The sequence below is a fragment of the Paramisgurnus dabryanus genome, chromosome 5 (assembly GCF_030506205.2).
Source record: "Paramisgurnus dabryanus chromosome 5, PD_genome_1.1, whole genome shotgun sequence".
Classification (NCBI taxonomy): domain Eukaryota; kingdom Metazoa; phylum Chordata; class Actinopteri; order Cypriniformes; family Cobitidae; genus Paramisgurnus; species Paramisgurnus dabryanus.
The window spans coordinates 21,819,274-21,846,776 of NC_133341.1; the positions used below are offsets into that span (position 1 = coordinate 21,819,274).

At 37.5% G+C, this 27,503-nt stretch overlaps 1 protein-coding gene across 3 annotated transcripts in view; it reads right to left on the reverse strand.

The window, feature by feature from the left end:
- Positions 1-27,503, reverse strand: part of unc5db (unc-5 netrin receptor Db) — a 176,996-nt gene that overhangs the window by 61,654 nt on the left and 87,839 nt on the right. For all 3 annotated transcript variants that reach the window (XM_065250301.1, XM_065250302.1, XM_065250300.1), the window contains exon 2: positions 10,038-10,253. In XM_065250301.1, coding sequence (XP_065106373.1) covers positions 10,038-10,253 — 216 coding nt within the window. The remainder of the gene's footprint in view (positions 1-10,037; positions 10,254-27,503) is intronic.

Consider the following 27,503-nt stretch of genomic DNA (forward strand, 5'->3'; position numbering starts at 1 on the left):
CCAGTGGAAAGATTTTGTCACCGCTAGTTTGTCACAGCTTGAATATGCTGCATGGTCTTCAGGTATGACAGAGACTCAGAAAGCTCATCATCAGAGCTAGGCAGGGCTTTGTAGTATTTAGAACCTGTCTGGATCTGCTTCTTTGTATTTGCCTCTAATCTATAGAAAGGAAGCAAACACTTTGTCTCTGGATCCTATCAATAGGATTCTATTTTAACCGACACCACCGCAATCAACAGAGAGTTCCACAATCCACAGGTTATAATCCTAAATGGAGTCTCTGAGCCTATGGGGCTTATTTGTGTGCCGCTGCATAGAAGTTTCAGCTTGTCATTTATCAGTAAAGGACAATAATAGTGGCACACTGAGCATCGCAGCAGTCATTTCTTCCTCCTCCAGCAAAGTCATGATAAATGACTTAGTGTAGGATGATTTTTCATATGATGGTTATGCACTATAACAGTTCTCATGGGTTGATACCACAGAGTCAGAAACAAACACAATTTCAGGTAGTTCACCAGTCTGGGGTTCAGTAACTAAACATTCCAGAGTCAGTACTGTGAAGAAATGGATGGTGTAGATCTGAAGAAAACCAAAATAGTAGATCATTTAAATTGTTTTCCAAAGTGATATCAAATGCTCATTGTTAAAAGGAAAGAAGCTTTTACCAGTCGCTGCAAATCAAGCAGAAATAAGCTTCTCCTTGCTGTGGTTATTGAAGCACCGGGTTATTGAAGCACCAGGGGTGCACTGTAACTACCACCATAAACCACATTCATCACCTTAAGGCTTTGATTAATTAAAGCATTTAGTATATCGACAACTAATTTGCTGTTGCGAAAACTTTAAGGCCATATAATTAGCTGATATATTAAAAGTGTGTCAGTCACTGATAAAGTCACTAATGTGTAAAAACACTACAGTACACTGCCCAGATAAATCGCTGCTAAATAGTGTCTACGCATTCTTGCATGAAATCACTGCTGTTTTAAAACTCTGCCATCATACTGCCTGTTTTAAGTTTAAATAGCTGGATGAATAATCAAACTTTGAACAATAACCAGATGCACATACAGACAGGACTTAAGCATAGTCCCAGACTAAAATGCATGTCCTGGCAGTCTTTTTTAAGAATGTATTTTTTTGGCCATTTTTGCCTTTATTTAACAGTGATTGATAAGAGGACATGAAAGTACAGCGAGGAGAGAGAGGTATGGGATCTGTAAATGACCACGAGCCAGGTATCGAACTCGGATCCCAGAAAGTGCGAAAGCTTCACATGCTGGAGCACTGCCTACTACACCATCGGCTCTGACATGTCCAGGCAGTCTTAACTTAAAAACAACTTGTGCTGGTCTCGGACTCGTCTAGGACTCATTCCTTCAAAGACTCGGTCTTGACTCGGCATAGCCCACTAAACACAGGACGTCAGATAGATGTGCAGATCATGTCTATATTGGGTCCGTCGGTCCATGACCAATTCTGGACATGTATTCGACGTCCAAACTAGGTCCACTATTTGGACGTCCCACCATGACCCTATTTGGACGTCATATTGACGGGCAACATTGGACGTTTAAACTGGGTAATTTTTTGGACGTCATTTGGATGTCATATTTATGGGCCACATTTGACGTTTAAACTGGGTAATTTTTGGACGTCATTTGGACGTCTATGACAGGTCTATGTCTATATTACATGATTAGGCCTATAAAAATGTGTTTATTTACAAATATCATCATTATTGTACCAACATGATTAATACATACGAATAGTCTATATTATTATTACAGTACTGTTTTTTTCTGCTTTCTTGAATTACATACAAAATTCATCTAAATGTACCATTCAAAATATGTAATTAAATGTGTAGTTCGTTATATTAAAAGTATATGACCATACTAACAATTTAACATGAAAATATTCTCATATTAAATTGTTCATGATATGAATGCAATAAGAATGCCTTATTTACAACTTGAAAGTATGGCCATGTGGCCGAGTGGTTAGAGAGACTTGTTTGTAACCTAGAGATCGGTAGAGTTCGAATCCCACAGCCGGCAGGAAATGTCTGAAAGGTTTCGGTGCGGTGGATGGGTGAAGTGCAGAGGCAATCATGTCTTTTCGCTTTTTTCATGTCTCTTTTCCTTACACGGCGGTCCTACGGTTGTCAACATTTTTAGACGTGCAGAACATGTCGAAAAAAAGACGTCGCCTGGCGTTACAAAACAACCCCTTTTATGGACCGGATTCGGACGTCCAAAAATTACATGAAAAAGACGTAATTCCGACGTCACTTTGCGCAGTGGGAGGCGGTCTCATCCCCATCACTAGTAATAACTGCAACACTAAAAAAATAAGAAAAATATAATATTTCATCAGACGTACGTGCGTTGTCGCAGTAACGCGTCTGATTGGAACTTAACTTCTGGTTTCTGTTTGTTTAATGGTATGATAAGTGGCTAAAATGAACTCTGGAACAAATACCTTATCGAAAATAACAAATGTTTTGGTTTCCTAAAGACAAGGAGAGACGGCGATCATAGATCACCGCTCTGTGAAGGGAGGTTTGGCAGCCGGTTTGTAGTTAACATTGTATACATTATAGTACACATTTTACACAGCAACGTTACCTCAGTGTCATTTTTATATGCTTTAGCTATGAAATATGGACTAAGGTAATCTACCTGTTGTTTATTTAGCTTGTTATCAGAAATAAACTAAAAAAAGGACTTTGTTGTTATTGATTATTAAAGGGACTTTAGGATTTTAAGTGTTTTATTAATCAAAATCAATGTCTTTATTTATAAATATCTCCTCATTGGTGTCAAATGACCTCTGGCAATGATCTGACTTTTCTTTGTAAGCTTAGAATTTCTTCTCTTTAATTAAATTGAACGGATAAGTCCAAGGAGGCTTCCATGTCGTTCCGCCGTATTGATAAACTATAATAGCAGAGAGGGACAAAGCACTAGCCTACCAACGTGTGTTTCCACATCGCGTTTTAGTTCAGAACCAGCTGAAACGGACAAGGAAATCGGTGAGTACATAACGGCTACCGTAGTTGCAACACGCATTTGGAAAAGCGAGGCGCTAGAGAGCAATATTCGTTTGAATGCAAAATACAATTTCACCACTATCCTACTTACTGTCCCTTTAAATTCAATTTACAGGAAGTTACGTGCGTTCCACGAAAGCCTTTGTTTATGTTGTTACTGCTGAAACCGTCTATACCCTGAAATATTAGCTTTGGCATCGCAAAATGTGCATGCGTCCCCATTTTCCATGTCATTGGCATGGCGGCATAACCGCAATTTGTTGAGCTAAAGGTAAGTCTGTATCTAACTTATCTTCATGAATGGAAATGTTAAGTTGTTTAATGGTAACTTCTACCAGAAGATCAGTATATTAAAATAAAACCCCACATAGAGTCTTCAGTCCCCCCAAAAATTGTCGCTGGGATGGTACCCTTTAAAAAAGGTGCAATACACACATACCAAATAAATGGTACATATTATAAACTTTTTAAAGGATACTGCCCCAGTGACACCTTAGGACCATTTCTTGACCATTTGTCTGACAGTGTATGCCACCCAATCAGGAGCCATTGAGATGAATGGGAATGCTAATGGTTATCATTCTGCTGGTACCACAGACAGACATCTTTAGGGATAAGGGTGCAGGGATAATTTGTAGCAAGCCTAAATGTCAGCTTGGCCAATTTATAGAGGTTGAATATACCAAAAATCTCATACTTATGAGGTTATGAGGAATGTAGTCAATAAAATAAATTAATAATGAGGGACATTTCACATTGTTTCCACTATGACACTCTATTCACCCATAGTGGTGTGTGCACATTTGGGATTCTGTGAGAGAAATATTAGGTGTTGATGTGGAATGACAGATTCTCTCAGGCCAAAAATACACATTAAGATTTATTTAAACTGTATCCCTTTATAATTTGACAATAACATTTTGTTTGGCTTAGTCTGCTCTTTTCTGATAGATCCTCAGCACAAATAAACTACATCACTGCGTCATATACTTTATTTCAAACTCACCAACATCATCACATGGGTGAGCGGCTCCTGTCTAGTACTTTTGGATTGGTACTTTTGCACCCTCTGCACGTGAACTAAACTCAAGGGCATTGTGTTGCTGCTTATCTCTTTGGCTGGTAAATAAAAGATCTTATCTTCCCCTCGCAATGACATTGAAGGGCCATGCTCTAATCAATAAAATCCAATTCTTTGTAGATATGTGGCTCTGATTAGAGTCTCTTTAATCCAATCCCCATTTTTGTCATCCATTATGATGGCGTTGTGAGACGCTATAAAGGATGCCGTTATCACAGGTTATGAGTTTAACACTGATGTAAAGCTGGCAATGCGATTGGCCGAACAGAGACTTCCTCTGGCTCTTCTAATTGCAAATCCACTTGGGTCTAGACTGATACATTTCATCGCCTTGGCAACACTGCAGGCAGTGAACCTGGTAATAGAAGTATGTTCTCTGGAAAGAAAATTACCACTTTCCATATTGCAGCTGGACTAAGTGAAACAGGGAACCAATGAACAGGGAATGTTTTAAAAAAAGAGCACCCTGTACAATAAAATTTAAGTTGGTTGTAGCGCTGGATGATACTGATGAAGTTTATATCTCAGTAATTTTGGGGTGGATGACTGTATTCATTTCACTGTATTTCCTGCTATGTGGAATTAATGTTTACATGCAAGTCAAAGCCTCAAAGTCAAAGTCAAAGAATCTTTATTTGTCTCCCTAGGGAGAAATTTGGTTTGGAGATAAGGGAATTGCTACAGGACAAATTAAGACAAAGACACAACACAAATACAAAGATAAAAACAGATAAAAATACAAAAAAGTACATAAAACGTTAGGGCTACACAAGGAGCTGTGCAAATTTGCAATCCACCAAAAGCTGGTTGAAAAGCTTACGTCTGACCTCAGAGTATATTTCTGGCAGAGATAAAGACAGTGTTGTCTCATCCCGTATCCCTCTTGGAAAAAATACAGACATATTACCAAACCTCGATAATCTGCCCAGCCCTAGGTGGTCGTTAATCATGTTTAGTCCAGTAAAATTGCTGGTAAAGTAGATAGAGACCCAAAAACTATATTTCCTACTGTGTACCAGTTTTAGGATTTATGAATATTTTTTTTTTAAATCTACACAAAATTTTCATAATTTTATTAATGTATTAGAGCAGTGGTTCCCAACTGGGGTTCGCTCCCCTGAGTTCACAGGGATGGAGGTGTGGGATTTGCTATGCATTGAGGTCAAATAAAGATGCATAACATGTTCTACCAAAAATTTTATTAAATTAATTTTATATTAAGTTTTTTTCTTTTAGAAATCATATGCTTGCAATGCCAAGACAAGTTAATTAAAACTTGTGTCTTGTGTATATGTAAAATAATTATTTAAATCATGCTCATGGGAAATCACCGTGTCACAGTGATTTCTGTGTAATTTCAAATGTCATTTACAAATCTAGCCTTATGATTTATAGTGTGAATGTGCACAAGATGTTTTATGAAAAGATGCATTTCTTTCAACCCAATGCACACAATTTCACGTATGATGAAATGCAGTACTGTTTGGCATTTAGGACCAATGGACCTGACTCACAGTTCTGCAATGATGTTCTTTGAGATGAATCTGTGTGCAAAGACACGTACCATGCAGATGCGTATAGGTGTAGAAACAGCGTGCAGTAATGTCTTGTGCACGTATCAACTAAGATCAGTAACCAAAAATCTGGCACATAATCAAGCAGTCTAAAAAAAATCATTACCTAAACAAAACATCACTGCACTTCATCTGGTCTTTGGTTGCATAAGATTGCATTATCTTCTTTATGAAGACTAAATTCTTATATTTTTTAGCAAAAGCAGAAATAAAGACTTATCAGACCAGTTTTCCCATAGCTTATTCCTGTTTTGATCTGACAGAAGAAAAAGCACAGTAAAAGAAAGAGCAACGCTTATACTTGCACTAAAATACTTTTCTTGTCACTGAAGTTACTGAATCCAATATGGTGGCAAGCAAGTTCTTCTGAACTTCTCTGACTTTCTCCATATGCTGACTAGAAAATAATTTGTTGTGATTTTTCATTTTCCCATTATCAGCCCCTCAACAATTTCACAGCACAGCAATCACACAATAATGAACTTCCAGAAGCAATTAAGAGGCTCTTCCTGGCATGTAGCCTTTCGTGAAGCAAACCTAACTCTCTGCTCTATGTGGACTAATCACGGTGTGCTTCAGAGGAGCTGGTGGATTAGTTTTTTTTCTTTTCTTTTAGTAGCACAAAAACTGAAATCCTATAATCAATGCACTGTCGAGTATGTACCTCTGACAGTCTCTGTAATTGGGTCTAAATTGCGCTGGAGATTATTGTAGCCAGAAAGTTGCTAAGACTTGAAAAGATGATCTTTAACTATTTCTGACAATATCACACAGGCCATTTAAATTTTTTAAATCTCTTCTGTAAAAGTGACTTTTACTGTGAAAAAAAGATATTGTGAAACAGCCCGCTGTAGAAATTATAGGGACCAGAATTACTAACAATTTGTGTCAGTGCAAACCTTCTTTGGCATTAAAAAATACTGTCAGGATTTACTAAAGACGTGCAGTGAAAAATAAGCGCTGAAAAGGCTTGGACATGGTCATTTTATTACTTGTAGGAGTTTCCCAAATTAAGATGTAAAATTTATGTGAGGAGAGAATTTAAATCAATCACACAACATGATTTACTGAGGTTTGCACACATAGATTTATATTACCTTGGTCATTATGGAAACAAAATCCAGTGCCTAGAGGTAGACCGATTAATCGGTTTTGCCGATTAATTGGCAGTGATAGTTCAATAGTGGAACAATCGGCTACCGGCACAAATTCATGCCGATAGTTGTTCAGAGTGGCGCCTGTTGCCTTATATCATTATAAAGTAATTATTTTTCTGACTAGATGCATTAGCAAAAAAGAAACAACAACTGTAAGCAGTGGCGGTTCTAGGATTTTTCTGTAACAGGGGCCATTAAGGGGCCACATGTTACATTCAGGGGGCAAGGATAGGGTTCATTCAAGCACACAAAATAATTTATTTACAGTTAGGTATATTAGGCAATTATTTCATGTCTTTTATTAAACTAAATGGGAATCTCAATGGTGGGCACGAGCCTGCATGAGAAAATGGATGTGTGGCGTGAGAATGGGGTCAATTGCGTGAGTCTCACGGTGAATGCGTGAGAGTTGGCAGCTATGCTAGCGCTACCTTAGCAAAAACATGTAAGGCACTAAACTTTTTAGCCATGTTAACAAATTTATTGGTTTACTTCGACAGTGCTTTCAGTGTTCCTTTCACAATTAAGTTAACAAACCTAAAATAAGTGAGACCAGCAGCTAAATATCCTTTCATATTTTCATGACAGCCAACACAAGGATTTGTGACTCACCAAGAATTGACTTCAAGTTGGATATATGGATTCTTTCTCCCGCCTACTGGCATAACGTATGAGAATGTTCTGGTATCGCTCAAGCCAAAGCCGATCGCACATTTCGCAGTCAGTTTCAAGTGCCAACCAAGACCTCTGCTTCTTCTCTCAAGTTCCATCGACACATTACTGCCGTGAGTGCCGCCAATTGTTTTGGGGTGGAATTGCAGCTGTAATCATTGTGACTAATTTCTCCGGTTGCTCTTCTCGTCGATGATTGATTGAACGGGGGCCAATCAGAGGCCAATCAGATTTCAGCAGGGGCCAAGGCTTTTCTGTCAAGGCTGACAGGCCGCTAATATTAGTAGTACCTCAGACAATTACACAAAAATACAGGCAGATAAATCTATTCCAAATGATTATTACCATCTATTTGCATTAGTTTATATCCAATTGATTACGTTTATCCATGATTTAGCTGGATAAGCTGCATATTTTAAGGTACTAACGAGAGAAAGCAAACTATATGCTGCTGTCAGCTACATTAACATATCCAACAAATAAAAATCTGATTTTAGTTCTTTTTTATCATTACTGCAATATATCTTTTGTTATTTTTAATTAGATAATCATTAAGTTTAAAACAGAAGCAAATCAAATACAAGATATGATATACATTTATGTAATTTGAATGTTATAAGTAGAGTTTTTTTATAAAAGTATTTACTTCAATACTTAATATAATTAATATATTTTTATTTATCCATTTCATTTAGCATATTTTCATGGTTCAGTACTGTTGTTTTATTAGTTTTGTTATACATTTTGGCACTGTTTCACTTTGAGTGTTATGTTTGTTTTCATCCAGTATACATTTTAAAAACTATTGGTCAATTAATCGTTTATCGGCAACTACGGCCAACCTAGTTATTAGTATCTGTAAAATCCACTATTGGTTGACATCTAGTTGCATCTATGTTCTTTAACATGCACCCTGCCCATTGGTGCTTTCTTCAAATTTGTAAATCTGGCCTTAACTAGTCTAATGCGCTTTATGTACTTAACATAGAATTATGTTTTCATTAAAGTTATCAAATAAACCTATTGAACTTTTCTTTAATTATATTTATTTGGTGCTACAACAGGACTACGAAAATTAATTAACCATGTTTTTTGTGGAAAAAGTGTAGTTACCATGGTGCAGGGCTCAAAATTAACTTTTTTATTTGGTAGCACTGGTGCTCCCAACTTTAAAGAGTTAGGAGCACCAGCAAAAATTTAGGCGCATCCATCCAAAAACTAAAAGGCACCAAAACTACAATGTATATGTTAATAGATTTATTTTATACAAAATAAAACGCCACCATGGCCAGCATTTAAAATTTGGTCTTCTATTTATTTTATTTCATTTTATTTTTTGCTGCATAGATTCCAAAATTAATACCCAAATGTTGTTGAAATAGTATAGCAATAATAATTTAACAATTACAGGTAAAATGATTAAGATTACAATAGAAAATCTAGCAAACACGTAAAACACTGATTAACTGGGACATTACAAAAGTGACCTTAATATAGAAGGCTAATATATATATATTGGTATTGATAACTGCATTACCAGGATGCTATTACTACTAAATAGGCAATGTTTTAAAAAATACTATAAAAACATACCATCAACATTGTCGTGTTCCACATCAACATGGACCACAAGGATGTATGTCGGATGTCCATTCACCAGCGCATGCGCACATACACTATCAAACACTCTTTGACAGACAGGTCGGTGTCTCCATCAATAATGAACACATTTGTCATGACACTACTTGTGTTTTTGGCACTTTCGCCAGCAAGGTTAGGCGCTTAAAATGTTTTGATTCCGCCACCAACGCCGTTTTAAAGGATTTACAGTAAACACAGTAAGTTACATCGAGCCATTCTCATAGCGGAGCCACTCGTAATCTTGAAGCCACTTTCTCTGAAAGGTTTAACGGCAAGTCTTCCGGTGGTGGAGTCGCATTTGAATCCGGATCGTCGTCATTAATTACAGTAGTGACATTGGCTGTAGTCGGCTCGTTCTCGTCACGCTCGCGGACGGTTCGTCTTTCACATTTTCGCGCTTCACGTACCAACGTAGCACGGAAACAAGGAATGACTGACGCCTATTTTTAGCCAATCTGCGGTCTTCATTAAACGCAAGAACTTAATGGTGAAATTTGATTGGGGCAGCACGCAGCATCACAATCTAAATCAAGTCGCACCACACAACAAAATGGGCAGTCGCACAAATGCTCCCAAATATATTTTAAGGTGGCACAGATTAAATTTCGGTCGCATATGCGACCAAAATAGTCGCAATTACGAGCCCTGATGGTGTATTGATTACTATCAGCAAAACCATGGATTTTCGTAAGGGTATAGTGAATAAAGTTCCACAATCTTTAGATGTTGTGCCACTTAATTTACAACATATAGAAATAAACCAAAAGGCCTGTCTGAATATATGCAAACAAACATGAAAACAAACAGCAAGGTGGACAGTTAAAGCAGCATGATTGTACAATACATGTACTCACCAGTGTTTTGGTCCATGTACTCTTGTGAGGTATGCTGGTTTTGATGAACCCATTCTCCATTGCATTTAAAGAAGATCTGCAAGGCAGGAGTCGCACGGCAACGCAACTTGATGGGGTTATTTTTGATTATGTAAGCGTCCTCTGGTTCCTGCAGGAAGTGAGGTAATGTTCCACCCACCGATGACAGGGAATCAGCTACAGCATCACCAACGGCACCTGTGAAATCAAGGGTCAGTGAATGCATGAATACATTTGGAGGCCATTTTTGGATTCATGTTTTAATAGAATATATTCCAGATTAAATTGACAAACAAGTTTGTGCATCGCATGCTTCCATTAAAAATAACTAGATGTCACATATTTTTGAAAATATGATCTGCATTTTATTTAAGTTTGTAAACATGGTGATTTTCCACTGGAGAAAATCCAGAGCTTTCCCCTGACTTTAAACAGAGTGCGACAATTTTACTAAAGCAATTCAAGCCATTTTCTACTTCAATAACGCATCAGGTTTCTCTGAGTGCTTTTTTTGATGAAAAGAATAAAATTAGCAATGGAAGAGGGAACAACTGATTGCTTTGTGTTAAACTGATGAGCTAAAATGCATCTGAGAACAGAAGAAAATAAAAAAGCTCTTTCTTGGATCAAGTGTTATTTTTAAGTGCTTGTTTTTCTCCATAAATATTTGGATAATATACGAGATGAGAGAGAGAGAGAGTTGAGAATGGAAAGACATTCGGCATTTACCAAGGAAAGTCAACATTAGAGATCTTTTATTTTTTTACTATTCTAGCAAAGTAATAGTTCACACCAATTCTGGAATAAAACTCGCAGCCCTTGGGAGACCTGCTGTAAAGTGTTAAATACCGCAAAGCCTGTCAGGTACGTCCCCTGAAAACCATTATCTAATTTAACTCTGCCCGCTGATTTTGAATATTCTATACCAGCTCACATATTGCAACCATGTTAAATGCATAAATAATTTATGCATACGCACAAACACAGAACACTTGTTTTGTTGAGAGCAGTTTAGAATGAAAATCCATTCTCATATATATTCTCTTTTATGAACTACTGATCAAAAAGAAATCATAAACAAAACACAACAAATAAGTGCTCCAAAGAATACTCTATAATAATCAGAAGTAATTGCTGTTTAGCATTTCCTTAGTTTATGCCCAGGCAAGTACAGTACAGTATGTCCATAGAGTAATACTTTATCTTGTGAGTCTCAAATCATTGCACACCAATATAAAAGTGATTAGCTAATCAAGAGAAAATTTGAGAAATAATAGTATTATAGTATTATCATTTTAGATATTTATTGTTGGCCCCATTACAATCTTCGGCCAAAAGCTCTGTGATTAAAAGAAGAAAGCTGGAAATTTCCTTTTACCTCTGATTGTCTTTCAAATGGATCATCAATGATCTATTGACATACAAGAGTTCATTGCACTCTTTACACAGTATAAGTTTCAGAACTGAAAGCTTTCTCTCCAGTGCAAAAATAAAGCATTTAAAAGCTGCCAAATTGTTCTGTTTCATTCTGCTAAGTGGCCATTTCCCAGACAGGGCTTAAACCTACTGACTAAAATGCATGTTTGAGCAGTCTTAACTGAAAACCTAATGCACCTTTTCTTGAAATATATAAGTGCCATTGTTTTGTCTCAATATGCACACCAGTAATGTTTTTTGTAAGGTATGTTTGGAAAAACTACAATACTTAAATGTCCTACTATAATAACCACATGACGTCACGCCACTTGGAGCAGAGATCTTGACGGAATAGAAGATGCTAAACCGCCCGCCAGTGATACAACAGTTTGTCACAAAATATTTGTCACAGCTACTCCGCTTACGTCATCCGGACTATTCACAGACTGACTGCTCATCTCACCTGTTCCTTGTTTAGTCCTTGTGTATTTATACTGCTGTCTGTTTCACACTTGTCGCCGGTAGATTGTCATCGTAACCATGTCTGCTCCCTGTGTCACGTTTTGGATGTTCCCGTGTTTGTTACCTGTTACTCCTCGTGTTATTATTTCCAGTTTTATCATTAAATGTTATTTATTTTCCGAACTCTGCGTTTGCGTCCTGTCTCTCCTACCGTGTCATGACAATATTCCTATCATGGCCGAGCGATGCTGTGCAGTTGGATGCGATCAGATACGTGATCAAACAAAAGGAATATCTTTATACCGTATCCCAAAAGAAACAAAACGGAGAAACCGGAAAAAGTGGTTGGTGGCAATAAATAGGCAAAATTATGCTGGGGGTGTTTGGCTTCCAACTCAACACACGCGGCTTTGCAGTCTTTATTTTGGATCAGGTAATGCCGATTTCAGACTGCACGATTTTAGCCCTGATTTTGACTCGTCGACAGGTTTTGAGAAATCGCCGACAAATTCCCGAAATAACAGGCAAATCGATGCTCGTGCACCCGAGTGACAATCACACAGTGTGAATTATCAAAGACGCGTTCTGAGAGAATCCCCGACGAGTCACTGACACCTGTGTGATATCTGGCATGCTAAATATCTGAACCTGTCGGCGATTAAACAATCATGCAGTGGGAAAATCGTGCCAATGAGAGAGCAACATACAGGACAGCTGGAAATTCAGGATTTTCTTCTTCATAATCTTTATTTCTCCTTCTTTCTGCTGCAAATGAGCGCACATGCAGATTGTATGGTAAGCTTCTTGCGAGCTACCATTTTTAATAATTCCAGTCTCATTTGAGAACCCCGGTCTTGCACGTGTGACCTCGTGTTGTTTCCTTCCCGTCACTTCTTGTGTGCATTTGGTTGTGAGACGTAGTTTGCGGACCGTGACAAAAGTTATCAGCGAATCTTCTTACGGTAAAGTCATGCAGTGTGAAACCCCCTGTCGCAAATCCACGCGGCTAGGAGTCACATGACTGGGAGATCCCTATAGACGGTTTCATTGGACACACGAGCGTTGTCGCGGTTACGCACCTGTCCCGACCTTAACTTTCTGTGTAAGTTTAATGGTCTGGCTAGTGATTTAACTGACCACTGTTACATATACCTTGTCGAATATAAAAAATTTGGTTTCCTTAACAAAAAACGTCTATATACCATGGCAAATGTTTTGAGATATTTTCAAAGACTCAAAACAAAGAAAACCATTATCCCGAGCTACATATTCCCAGATGTGTGATACCTTGTTCACGGTGAAGTGCATTTTGGGCTATTTGCAGAATCATCAAGTGGAAAAGCATAGTCACACTAGGGATGTCAGGAAAATGTCACAGGTCGTCCCATGGGTAAAAAGTCGAAAGTAGGAAATCTTAGATGCAGAATATTAGACATGGTTTCAAAGTTCAGGGTACAAAACATGGTGCTCACTCTAAATAATTCAAAATGAAATGTTACTCTTCCTCTGCAGAGTCTTGTAGTCTCAAAGTTAAAAAGCATGTAACAGTCCTTCTTGAAAACTCTCCTCCATATTAACAGATACTTCATAACTTTAGATTTGATAGTTAAATGTGTGTATGTTAATGAATTCAAATCATTTGTAAATAGTGCTCATGCACGCTCATTCACAATTAGCATAATCCTCGCCTATGCACATACAGCTAATCAAATTACGTATTGGAATGAGGTAATCCTCTGGAATCGAGTCTCTGGTTTGGCTACATTATATTGCATACATGCATAAGAGATTTATAGGCTACATGCCTAACGATAAATGAATAATTTAAACTGTGTCCACCAAAGTGTTTAAGCAAGCTGAAGTAATACCTGGTGCTCTTCTGAAAACTAACAGTATGGCACTTGGGAGCACTTTGGAAGCACTGTGTGTTATTTCGGAGACGTATTTGTTGCTGTGATTTGGGATATCCACAACGTTATTAGTATCTTAATGTGAACAATATTACAGAATATAAAAATGCAGAACCAAGTAACATTAACTTCTCCATTGTTGAGTTGTACAAGTATGATAGTTAGTCAATGTAAAGATGTAAAGACAGCAGCACAAAATGTATAATTAGTTTGTCTAAAAGAATACAGAACGTTTTAATGTTTAGGCACCATTTACATGCGGTGGTTATAGCAGGTTTAAATTTCTTTCATATCAACTAACAATTTTAAAATACGAACATTTTCATGAATCTGAAATATACACAAGAACGATACAAGCGGTTTACACAAACAAATTCCTTCTGCTTGTGTTTCATGAATGAAACCCAGTGTTCAGATTTCAATACTTTCTCAATGGCACCATTTTCAATGTTACCTGTGACTATTCACATCTCATGAAGAGCGGCACAGCCTTGGGCAACCTTTGGTCTCAAAATTGTCTCTCAGCTTTTTCTTTTGCATGTACTGTTGGCCACTTTTGAAAGCTGTCTGAAAAACAAATTTAGTTCAACAGAATACGTCTGTAGCTCCAATCACACGCCATCAGGTGACCTTTACAGTGCCAAGCCATGAATATAACAATTCGGTATGGTATTAGAAATGCAACAATATGCAATCTTTTCACAGCAGTATCACATTTCTGTAGAGCTCAGTCTGAGAATAGTCTGAGCCTTCTTTCTATACCAGCAAAAACAAACTTATCCAGCATCCTGTCTCCACATCCGTAACTCATATTCCAATGTTGAATAAAAGGGATAACCTGAAATGACTCCAGATCCATCTGCCATCTGTTGCTGTGAAGAGCCTAAGCTTTATTTCACCTAAACTGCCCCGCCATGAATTAAACATGAATGCAACGCTGCATCAAGTACCAAACTTCAGCAAAAATATATGCTAAAATAATAACAAAATCAAGATGTCATTTTGATTCCGAATGAATTATTTAAAAGCTAGAAACATAGAATATAGAAAGAGCTGATTGTATGAAATCCATCTATATACGGATTATTGTAATAAACAAAACAGTGGCAATAAAAAAGACCAACACAGAGCACAAGGTGAATGCTAAAGACAACTCTTATCAGTATGGTTATGTTCTTGACCTCCTGCTCTTTTATCTAAATGCAAACTTGTATTGATCTGTACAAAACTGATACCATCAATTTATTCACACAACACAGCATCTTAAAATGCCCTTTTACATTATGGGTCAATGGGTGAATTTGCAAGAGCACTTTGTACATGTGTCAGCATATATGCAAGCAATTACAAGACGAGTAGCTTTCCTGTAGCTAAACCGGCAGAGCATGGCACTAGCAACGCCAAGGTCATCGGTTGAAAACCCAGGGAATGCACATATTCATTAATTGTATAGGTTAATTGCACTGTATTTCACTTTGAATGCCAACTGCATCCATGGAAATGTAGTAGAGACTAGCCAATGTCAAATCCGCAATGGGTTTTAATCTAAATGCTTTCATTTAATCTGCGCCAAGTTAAGCAGCAATAACGGCGATTCAGTAGATCATAAAACACACCTAATTGTAAACACTTTCCTTCCCATGTGCAAATTCAATGATAAACTGTAATGAAGTACGAAAGAATAGGGGGTGTGGAGGTTAATGGGCCCATGTGTATCTCAGAGCGGGTAAGAGTTCATACTGAATCCCAGAGTGCTTACTGTTGGCCTTGTCCTTTTAGTAATGCCTGCACAATGAATGCAATAAAACATAATGGATAATTAGGACGGGGGCAATCCATGCTCTATAACAGTGGCCGCCAATCCATTTGTTGTCGTTCAATGCTGACTACTTTCTTCATAAAATTAAAACTACAGTTTGAAATCACCTCGGTTTCCTAAGTCACAAACATGTACCAAACCCATCATACAGCTGGACATGTGGATCAGTAATTCGAGCCATATGTACAGATGTACGGAAGCCGCATAGACGTGCTCACACATGCTGCGTGAATGCTTTAACCTATTAACATCAGCGATAAAAGATTATGCGTATGCATTGTGTGAAACCGGACTTAGCAGTTATGTGTCTGAAACTGCATAATGTAGCATCTATTTACATATACATTTGGTTGGTAGAAAAAGTGGAAAATAGATGTTGTACATCTTGTTCCAATGCAGGTTTCTGCAGGGCCTGAATTTAATGAGGATAGTCACAATTAGTTGATTACCCTGAACACTTGATAAAAAAGTCCTTGACAGGCAGGGGGTCTGACAATCTGTGAAGAAAAGTGATAATGTACTACATCTGCAAGTCAGCTCATCTGCAAGTCAGTGTGGCACAAGACTAAAGGGTTTAACAACTTAAAACATGCCTGCTGTGGGGGAAGCTTTGGTGATTATAATGGAGTAATCTGCTTTTGTCATTGGGGTTTCTTACAATATTGAAAGAGTCTGACACCCCTAGTTTCCATTACAGATTAGTGCAAAAATTTGGCGTTATTTTTAATTGTCGACAAAAGACTGATGATTTGCGACTGAACGTAGATTTTCCTCTCACAAAGTCATTCCAAACATCATGTCGAATGATGTTGGTAGGGTTTTTAAAGCAACACTATATAGTTTTTTTACCTTTAAATAATGTCTCTAAAATTAGTTCAGTGATAGAACAACTTTTAACTGGACAAATTGTACTGTTGCTGCAACCTGAGCAGCCTCCTAGCTGCTACAAGCACACTCTGAAAGTGGCGGTGAAGGGTAGGAAACACAGCACCGCCCCTCCCCCTGCCTGCAGAAGAGTGTCTGATACCAGGCACTGTTGCGCTTTTCAACCACATGGGGGAGCTGTAAGTCATTTTTACATGGAAACTACATAGTGTTGCTTTAATATCACATCCACCACACTAGGCATTATTTTTAACCAAAGGAGACATAAGTGTATTATCCAAAAGGTAATGCCAAGGGAAGATCCTTATACAGGTAGATGTTTCTTGGAGGTCTTATTTGCTTCTGTCTTATTTGTGTTTTAGGCTTTTCCCAGTAATTTTCAATGAATACAATGAAATACAATGCATGCCTGCTATTGTCTATTAAAATGTATCTTAATTAGGATTGTTTAATGAAAAAATCTTGAAATTGTTTAACAGCAAATCTGTATGTCTCTATATAACAGAACCAACGTAACACTAAAGGGCGATTTATAGTCGTGCGTAGGTCCTACGCCGTAGATCCGTAGCCTGTGCGTAGCTCTGCGTGACGCGCACCTCACACAGCGCGTAGGCTCTACGCGGACCGCAAGCTCTGTGATTGGTCCACCAGAACCCCTCCCGTCAGGTAAAAAAACTGCGTCATAGGTATTTCCGTTTGAGACGGAGAAAACAAAGATGAGCCAAGTTGAGGAGTGATTTAACTCAAACTGCAACATAAGTCGCTGTTTATTTACTTCCATCATTGCTGGTCTTCTCAGATTATACACAACAAGTTGCTATTTCTTCTTCGTTTCTGGGTTAACTTGCTTAGCTTCTTCTTCTGTGACGACTTCTGCTGCTACTGCGGTCACACGCGTGATTACTGCCAACCAGCGGTTTCGCGTGTGTTTGCACGTCGACGTGGACGGCGACGCACAAGTATAAATGAAAACCGACGAGGAACCTACACCGTCGCTGCTACGGCGTAGGACCTACGCACGACTATAAATCGCCCTTAAGCCTCCAGTCGCACAACCCTCATAAAGCAAATTTCTAATGCAGTGGTTCCTAACCTTTTTCACTTCAAGACCCCCTAGTTTCCGACAACAATATTTGAAGGCCCCCCACTCACTCAATTTTTTCCAAATAAAATTAACTAAAGCTTAGAATGACTAGACAGATGTATATTCACTACTAAAATGTTTGTTTTGCCCAATTTTTAATAATAATTTAGTGACCTTGAGGCCCGTTGGAAATCTTAAGCCCCCCCTGTGGGCCCTGGCCCTCTGCTTGGGAAACACTGATCTAATGTACCAATCAACAGTTGAAATGTACCAGCAACTTCCATGTCAGTTTTGGTCTTTTTTGACAGACATCAACCCGAGTTAAAGCAGCTTGCCTGAAAGTGTGCTACACAGAAACGATTTTAATCAGAAATGCATTTGACACGTGAGCCCTCATCCCCAAGCATCCACTTCATGTAGTTACACATCACTGCTCCAGTATTTGCAACAAAAACCCCAGACCTTTAAAACCAGACACAGTATTTTCACACCCAAACCTCTTGTGGATCCAGATGAGAGGGCGAGAGTCACACAATCATGTGGGGAGGGGGGGTTACATGGTGAGCACGCTGTTGGATTTCAGAATTTTAACGCAGAAGTGTCAGAAAGTGTCAAGATAATGCACGCTAAGGTGAAAGGGGGAGAGTGGGTGAAAAAAGAACAGGAAGTGAGAGAGAGCGAGAGCAAGGTTTTTGGTTATAATTAATGTCTCAAATACCTCTCTATCTGTTCACACACACAAAAGCACACATGCTGTGTTTATAATGATAAAAGCAAACATTTAAGTGTTTTTCCTGCCTTTGTCCAATTATTGCAATAAAAATATCACAATTCTGAATGAGTTTCACACAAAATCCCAATAATCCAGAATCATTTACTTAGATGCTTTAATTGTTTATCTGTTTTATGAGATACATTCAGGTTTTAGCATTCAAAGTGAATATTCACAAATTTACTCAGAAATACATTTGAATCCAATACAATACCATAGACTATAGCTTCAAATTGTGGAATTTTGGAACAGTTAAAATAGACACCCCAGCCAGATCCTGATATTGTCCACTGTGTGCCAGACTTCATATTTTAACATGACTGCCACGTATTCTAAATCGGAGAAATATTAAAGGATAAAAATGGATACAAGTGCCTACTCCCCTACTGCGCCTGGCTCATAATTGTCAAAAAGGAAAGACCATGTACAGTAAATGAAGGTGAGCCAGTCATTAGTGACCAGGCTGGTGATGAAGATCAAAGCAGTGAAAAGCTTCTGGGAGAAAAACAGTATGGAGTAAAGATCCAGTAACAAATATTCTTCTGCCTTTGAATTTACAGAATTGGTTAACACTAATGAATGGCGTGGCCCGGTGGACTCTTTAATGTGCTTATTTGATGAAGATCCTTTGAGCACATGACATTTTGTGCCACTTTGTATGCCACCCAATCTGGACAAACTTTCTGCCACTGAAGAAATGTGTTTTCATGGCAATTAACATCACGCCTATGTTGAGATTGCATCCTCTTATGCTTAGATGAGAGACACTTCATTTCCATTTTGATGAGTATGATTTTCTGCTAGTTTCTGGACAGACAACGTGCAATTATGGCATCTTTGAAACAGGAACCAAAATGATCAAAAACATCATGTTGAAACCATTCAACGGTCCGTGTATAGAAGAAAGACCAGAAGATATTTTTTACCATAGTCCAGAAAAGAAAGAGAGCTTGGAGAAGACTTTTTGACATGTGATTGTATTTCATGTGTGAGTTGTGTGAAAGATATTCAAGGTGTAAGAATTCTATCAACCATCTTCTGTCTTGCATGCTTCCGTAATGTGACAAGGACCAAATAGGATGCGACTGGAATACAGATGTCATGGACACAATCTGCTGTTGACTTCCATGAGCATGAGCACATGCTGTTTTTGCAAGCTGTTGCCTACCGACTGTGTATACTATGATAAACTATAATAAAGATAAATGTAATTATATAGTTTGTGATGATATCAAAGACATCACCCGTCTTTCTTTCTCTTAACCCTTTAACTGCCTTTAACTAAGTTTCATATTCACAGTTGTGAATGATCAGAAATGTATATTTCTCAGCAAATAGTACATTCTGACTACAGAAATAGATGATATGAAAACATTAGCTTAGCTTTTCTACTTTTACCATAAAGTGACAAATTTGTTAAAGCATGTTTTTAAAAAATTATAAAAACATACTAAAGTTTTTTTCATGGCACCAAGTAACATAATCTTGTAAAGTTAGTTTTGGCATAACATACCTCAAGCAAATGGTAGAGATAGCTCAGTCAGCTTAAGTACACCTCTCAATAAAATATTTTGACAAAGAATGTGCTCAACCATTTGGTTGAGAGGTAGTTAACTCTTTCACCGGCATTGACGAGATATCTCATTAATTAAGAGAAAACGCTTCCCCGCCAATGACAAGATTTTCTGTCTTTCCACAATCCCGCTATTATCAACCAGGTGGCGCCCTTCCGCAACTTTTTAAACCCGGAAGTATTGCCCTATTGCAAGCGGCTGCATTTCCGTGTCTGTTTTAAAGATCGCTCTAAATAGGAACTCTATGAAAAGTCCGTCACAAAAATGGAATTATCTCTGCTTTTTGCTCAAAATTAGGGTTGTGCCGATAGACGATATCATCGTCCATCGTGATGGTTGACTGACATCACGATGGAGAGACACCATCGTGATGCCACGCCCCCTCCCCACTCCGCTGCGAGTCGACATACACTTACTCTCTTCTATATAGACTATAGTTAACCTAATATCTTTGCGTGAATGGCTCTATAAATTAAATAGAAGACGTGAGACGTGACGTGTGTTAGTCTGTGAAAATATCCTGTCAGGCATTTGATCTTGACTAGGGATGGGCACGGATATTCGAATATTCGAATGGCAATAATAATTCGAATTTAAAAAATGCTATTCGAATGTTTGTTTGTTTTTAATGTGCCACCAAAGGGTAACAACTTATTTAATGCTTTTTCACTTCATCTATACTGTCTTTTACAGACTTAAATGTAAAATATACATGAACATTAATTTGTATGTATTTCTGATTGTTTGGCAATGCAGATTGCAGACGAATTTAAGTTTTTCCTTTTATCTTTGGGTTTGTCCGCGCCGCGCCGTATTTGGCCACTGGCTCAGTGAGGGCTCACTTCTCCGCCGCCCGAATCAACACATCATGAGAGATTTGTAAGCTTTCTGTTATAAAGTCTACTTTATTTTGTTAATAAAGAGACAGACACGGAGAACGAAATGAAACGGAGAACATTTATTATATGCGGTGCTCTTTCGAAAATGAACCGGATAACTGCACATGGCAGTTTAAAGCAAAGCACCGTCTTTGTAAAATGTTGTTAAATTAAGCTAACGTTAGTAACTTTACACAGTCAAAAATAATGTATCGAGCCAGCTTACGTTATTTGTAAAATAATGTTAAATACAGATTTCAATCTTGTTCAATCCGTCTGTTGTTTTTATCGGATAACCATCATCAGGAAGAGTTTTCTCCGCAGCACCGGCATTATTGTATCTAGTCAGAAGAACGGGCTTTCACCGAAGCAGGTAGGATAAATATGGTTTTCTTTATTCACAAATACGTCAAACTAAACTGAGAAGATATTTATATGGCGACTGAGCAGTCGGTTATGTAGATGTGTTTTTTCGTTTGCTCCGGGCTCAAACTTTAAACTTCGCAAGTCCTCAAACTTCGCTTAGATTTGGGGTTAGTGTATAATATTTGGTATAATATAATGTATGTAACATCAAACAGTAATGAATTAATACTAACGACCGACTTGAAACTAAGGATTTGACTAGACTTCGCTCCGCATTAAGTTTTAACGCATTTTTTTCTGAAGGATATTTTTTAAGAAGAATTTAAAATATATATATATATTTTTACAATGTTTTCAACTTAAAATACATACATATATATATATACATACAGAATATAAGTTTAGCTTGCTGTGGATATTTCCTAATTATAAGCCTTCTATGAAATTATGACAAAATGAAAAATACAAAACACGCATGTCTTAATTAACATAATTTAAATAAACAAATATTCGTTCTTTAAGAGCTTAAATATTCAAAAAATTAAATATTAAAAAATTAGTAAATTACTGGAAAATGCCCATCCCTAATCTTGACATTGCTAGAATCTTGTCTTTTTACATGTTGTACATTTATCTTAAAATATTTAATTTTGTACAAGAAAACAGCCCATATTAATCATTTATTAGTAGCCTTTTGTAGTGTCTCGGGAGATCGTGCTCATTGTTACATTGAGGCTATACTGCACTGAAGCGGCAGATTAAGATATAAATTCAGGGAACGTCAAGAACAAGAAAACGGGAACAACACTCCGACCGAAACGCGGGATTTACATACACAGACCATGTTTAAATTTAGATGTGTCTGACCCTGTTCACTTTGTCTAGTTTTAATAAGCTGCGGATTGAAGTGCTGGCTGCTCCCCGCGGTGCTGAAGACCCGCTCTCTGACGGAGTACTGGTGGCACATATGCACAGATATTTACGTGCAAAATTTGGAAAGCGCGGAGGAGTCGTTGGGTTAGTAAAATAATGAAATTATAGCTTTTAAATAGAAAAAAATATTTATGTAAAGAGATTAAAAAGTGCTTAAAAGTGCACAACTCTTCTTCAGTGGATTAAAGCTACTTTTTCCCCTTATGTGCAACCTATAGGAAAGAGACATTAGTTGGGATAGTAAAATAACAAAATTATAGATTTTAAGTACAGAATAGTATTTATGTAAAATATATATTAAAATAAAAAGTGCACAACTCTTCTTAAGTGGAAGTAATAAAGTAAAATAACGAATAATAATTATATAATAACGAATAATAACGAAAAATTAAAATACCCCCCCCCGCCTTACGATATCATCGTCCATCGCGATGGTTTACGTAACCATCGTCAACTGCCAATTTATGGGGACATCGCCCAACCTCAAAATGTGGTGTTTTTGCAGAAACCTACCCATATTCAAAAGCTAATTACAAAAGAACCACTGAAGGTAGGATGAAACGTTTTATTTTTGTTTGAAAGCAGAGGGTCTGTTCTTTCATTTGGTATATTGTATGTTTATATATTTACAGAAGAACATTTTCTGGAAGGCATTAAACTTTGGTGAAAATCATGAAAAACGCTGGTGCTGGCTGGCAACTTTAAAAAAAAACGCTGGGGGTGAAAGAGTTAAAGAGCCAAGAATGTCTGCATGGCCTCCCAGGTGAAAAAGTAGTACACTTCCATAGTGTACTTAAAGTGTTTATTTTCGCACGCTAATGTTGTACTTAATATACTAAAAATTTATCTTTAGTATTTCTTAAGATGTTCTTAACTCTTTCACCGCCATTGATGAGGAAAACGCTTCCCCGCCAATGACGAGATTTTCCGTCTTTCCGCAATACGCTATTATCCACCAAGTGGCGCACTACCGCGACTTATACAACCCGGAAGTAGCGCCTCACGTGAAAGAGAAAGAACTCCATGTATGTTTTAAAGATCGCTCTGCATCTGATCTCTATCAAAAGTCCTTCGCAAAAATTTTATTATCTCAGCTTTTTGCTCAAAATTGTGTGTTTTTGAAGAAACCTACCCATGTTTGAGAGGTGATTACAAGAGAACTAATGAAGGTAGGATGAAAGTTTTTATTTTTTTTGAAAGCAGAGGGTCTGTTCTTTCATCTGATATATTGTTTGTTTATATATTTAAAGAAGAACATTTTCTGGAAGGCATTAAACTTTTGTGAAAATCATGAAAAATGCTGGCGCTGGCTGGCAACTTTTTAAAAAATGCTGGCGAGGAAAGAGTTAAGAGCTTCTAAGTGTACTTCACTGTGCTATTTTGAGACACCATAAATATAAACTAAAATGTACTTTTTCACTCGGGGCTACAAGATTCAAGATATTTATTTGTCACAGACAAAGTTATATGCATATACAACCTGTAGTGAAATGTAGATTTGGCCATGGCTCTACAATAAGGATAGCATGATGGCCTGATGCCAGCGTAAGCAACGCCCGCTGTGCCAGCTGACAGAACTGTCACTGTGGCACCATCACAAAAGTTTATCATTTGCACATGTTTTAAGGCCTTGCCAATTTAAATATTCAAAAACAATAATCATGGCTAGTGGAAAACCCTTAGCGTTGAGTTCTGTCTTATTTCACTCTATTTAGACTGTGCAACCAATAAACCATGAACACTTCACTGTTCAAATTTTAAATGATAGAAATACAATAAACCACAGAAGCCACAAGGAGATTTACTCATTGAAATTATCACAGACAGCCAGCACCTTCTCTGTATTCACTGTATGACATTGTTTAGTGTTTAGTTCTACTTCATGTAGTTTTTAAGGATGTGGGTTAAGAAAGTCATGCCACTAGCTGACTGCTAGGTCAAGTGTAAAAATGAATCTGAACTCAAAGCTCACAATACAGCCAAATATCGTTTACATCTAGCTCTTCAACTTACTCTTTACTTCACAGATCAGCCTAATCTCACGAGAAATCTTACATATTTTACGAGTTGGCTAATTCGTCTCAATTCATAAGAAAGTTATTCGTGCAAAGTCGTATGATTCTCATGAAACAACAACATCGAACCCGAATCCCTAACCTCGCAGCCAACCCCAACGTCACAGGGGTCAAGGCAAATCGTACCAAAACTTACGAATGTGGTCGTATGAATTGCTACGGATTAGCCAACTCGTAAAATATGTACGAATTCTTGTAAGATAGCGTTGCACAGATCCAACTATACTCTCAATTCCACACATTCAGCAGTTCCCTCACTTCTGCATTTCATTACAAGTGTCATTTTACCTTATCAGCAACAAAAGTTCTCAGATTCGTCTGCAGTGTCTGGCTCCCTCACCCCCTCTCACATTTACCTTAGGCTGCATGCCCATCCGCTTGATGGGCACATGAGGCCATCAAGCCAGCCTGGCAGAAGACTTCTGGGACAAAAGGCACTGCTGCATCAACAGTCCTAACAACTGGGTCGGAAATAGCCGTGTCTTTAGTGGCGAAAAAGTAAAGTCGAAACCTTGCCATTACTTGCTTTTTGTATTTTTCCAACTACAGCCATTAATGATGTCCATTGTGTATATCAGGCTTTGCTGAATCTGTAAATGTGAGTTAAGCGTCTTTAAAAGCTCTGTGAGGACACAGAGAAAGACATAGCACTCCAGTCTCCACATAACTAGTAATGATCAAGAGTGTAATTTCCTGGAGAGCTTATCTGTGTCACTCTTACTCAGGTGATTGCAAAGAATAAGTGGCTTCTTCAAACTCATGGGTATTAATAACATTTGCAAATGAGAAATGTTTGATGATTGAATTTGCTTTTTTAAATCACATCACATAGTTTGGTAACACAGTACTTACAGCAAAGATGCATCGCAATTCTTGATATTTAATATTATATCAAGTGTAATATTAAATAACACTCAGCTTCCAGAGATTTTATATATCTGGCTGCATATAATGAGACTTTTACATAGAGTAGCCTAAGCATTCCAATAGGTATCATTTCTCGAAGAGAGCCTGTAGATGAAACCTTATATTCCAGCAACAATGGATACATTCATACAATAAGATTTAAAGTCAAAATAATCACAAATCATCTAATGTGTAGTGCAATGTGACACTCAGATGCAACCATAGAGACCGTTATTCCAATAGTGTATAAGGAAGGTTTTTTTAATAAGATTAGCTAGGCTATTAAACTCGTTAAACTGAAAAAAGTAAATTATACATTACGTGTTAAGTGGTGAAAAAAATCAGATTTTTTTCTAAAAGGAAATCTTACTGAGAGCAATTATGTTCAAGTTTCACAATAGACAAGTTTCACATTAGCAGAGAGGATATTATTACAACAGTTACTGATTTCCATAAAAAAGAAAGTCATAAAAAGTGTTGGATGAAGGCACTTTAAAGGCACATTTTTCATATTCAACAATGGAAAGTTTGAGAAAATTCACATCTGTAATCTAATAGATTTTTTATACCCACACAAAATGGAACATAATCAAAAAAGGCATTCTCATAAAAAGACAATTTTAATAAGTAAAATTCCCTGTCTATTTAGCGCCTCTATTAGTACTTTCTATAACAATTTTCACTGGACTACAAGACCTATATAATTTTTATAGCAGCATATAAACAATAAGTAGAAAACTGAGAGAACACATTATAAACCTTATTGATTTTGCTTATGAATATTAACTCTTTCACCGCCAGCGTTTTAAAAAAAAGTTGCCAGCCAGCGCAAGCGTTTTTCATGATTTTCACAAAAGTTTAATGTCTTCCAGAAAATATTCTTCTTCAAATATATAAACATACAATATACCAAATGAAAGAACAGACCCTCTGCTTTCAAAAAAAAAAAACATTTCATCCTACCTTCAGTAGTTCTTTTGTAATCAACTTTTGAATATGGGTAGGTTTCTGCAAAAACACCACATTTTGAGCAAAAAGCAGAGATAATTAAATTTTTGTGACGGACTTTTCATAGAGTTCCCATTTAGAGCGATCTTTAAAACAGACACAGACATGCAGCAGCTTGCCATAGGGCAATACTTCCGGGTTTAAAAAGTTGCCTAGTGGATAATAGCGGTATTGCGGAAAGACGGAAAAACTAGTCATCGGCGGGGAAGCGTTTTCTCTTGGTTGACGAGATATCTCGTCAATGGTGGGGAAAGAGTTAATCAGGTAACATCAGGAGCATTTGTGTAGTTGTTCACTCAAAAAATGCTCAGTTATTTTAACCCAGCATTGTGTCGAAAAGTGACAAACCCAACCCGCTAGGTTGTAATTTAACTGGGTTGTTTCAACCCAAAATGCTCAGTTGTCAAATATAGACATTTTCTGGGTTAATTTATGCAATAAATAACTGTCTGCTAAATGCAAATATAAATTAACCCAGTGGCTGGGTTTGTCCCTTTTCAGCCTGATCATACTGTTAATTAGGGGTGTGCCGGTTTCAGAATTGGTGATGACGGTTATGACGTGAGTCAAATGTGACGGTTCATCACATAACCGTCGGTGGGGGGCGTTTTGCTCGTTTAAATGCTCGTGGATGGACGGGAAAGTGTCATTTTACCATAAAATCATGACTGTGATGCCAAGTGTGTTTTAAACAGTAATAACTTTGAACAATTTAACAGAAATCAATGAAATATTTAAAAAACACACTGTTGCCAGAAGACTGCGCTGTCACTCTCTGCTCAGCATAAATGAATCCTCTATCTATCATCTATTTTAATAATCTACAGAGAAACAGATTTGTGCATTGGGCTTTTTATGTCTGTAATTGTGTCTACATCTGTCATTACATGGACCAGAACAGCACGAAAACAATGTGGATTAAAAGCGTATTGAAGAGGTTTTGCTCATAAATGCAGGTAAAAGAAAGTAATGTGAACTTGAGATTGTTATTAAACGCAGCCGGTGTAAAAGCACAATGGCCACGCGCAGCAAACGCTCTCCGCAGACGCGCTGCACAGTGCTCACCCGGCGTTTGAATAAACTAGACACTGATTAGCTACTTGCTCTACGTTTCTTTAAAATTAACAGCAAGACAACTAGCAGTGAATGTGCGTTCAAGAGAGTTAGTAGATTAGCATGGGAGGATTTGAACTTGAAAAGCGGAGTGTACTAACGCATTTCCGCGGTTAAAACAACATTCCTTCTCATGGTCATTCATGTTTATTTGATGCTATAAATTAACTAGAAGGAAGAGATGATTTGAAAGGCGAGACTTTGTTTAATATGTTTAATCCCAAAAGTAACCGAAAAGTAACCTGGT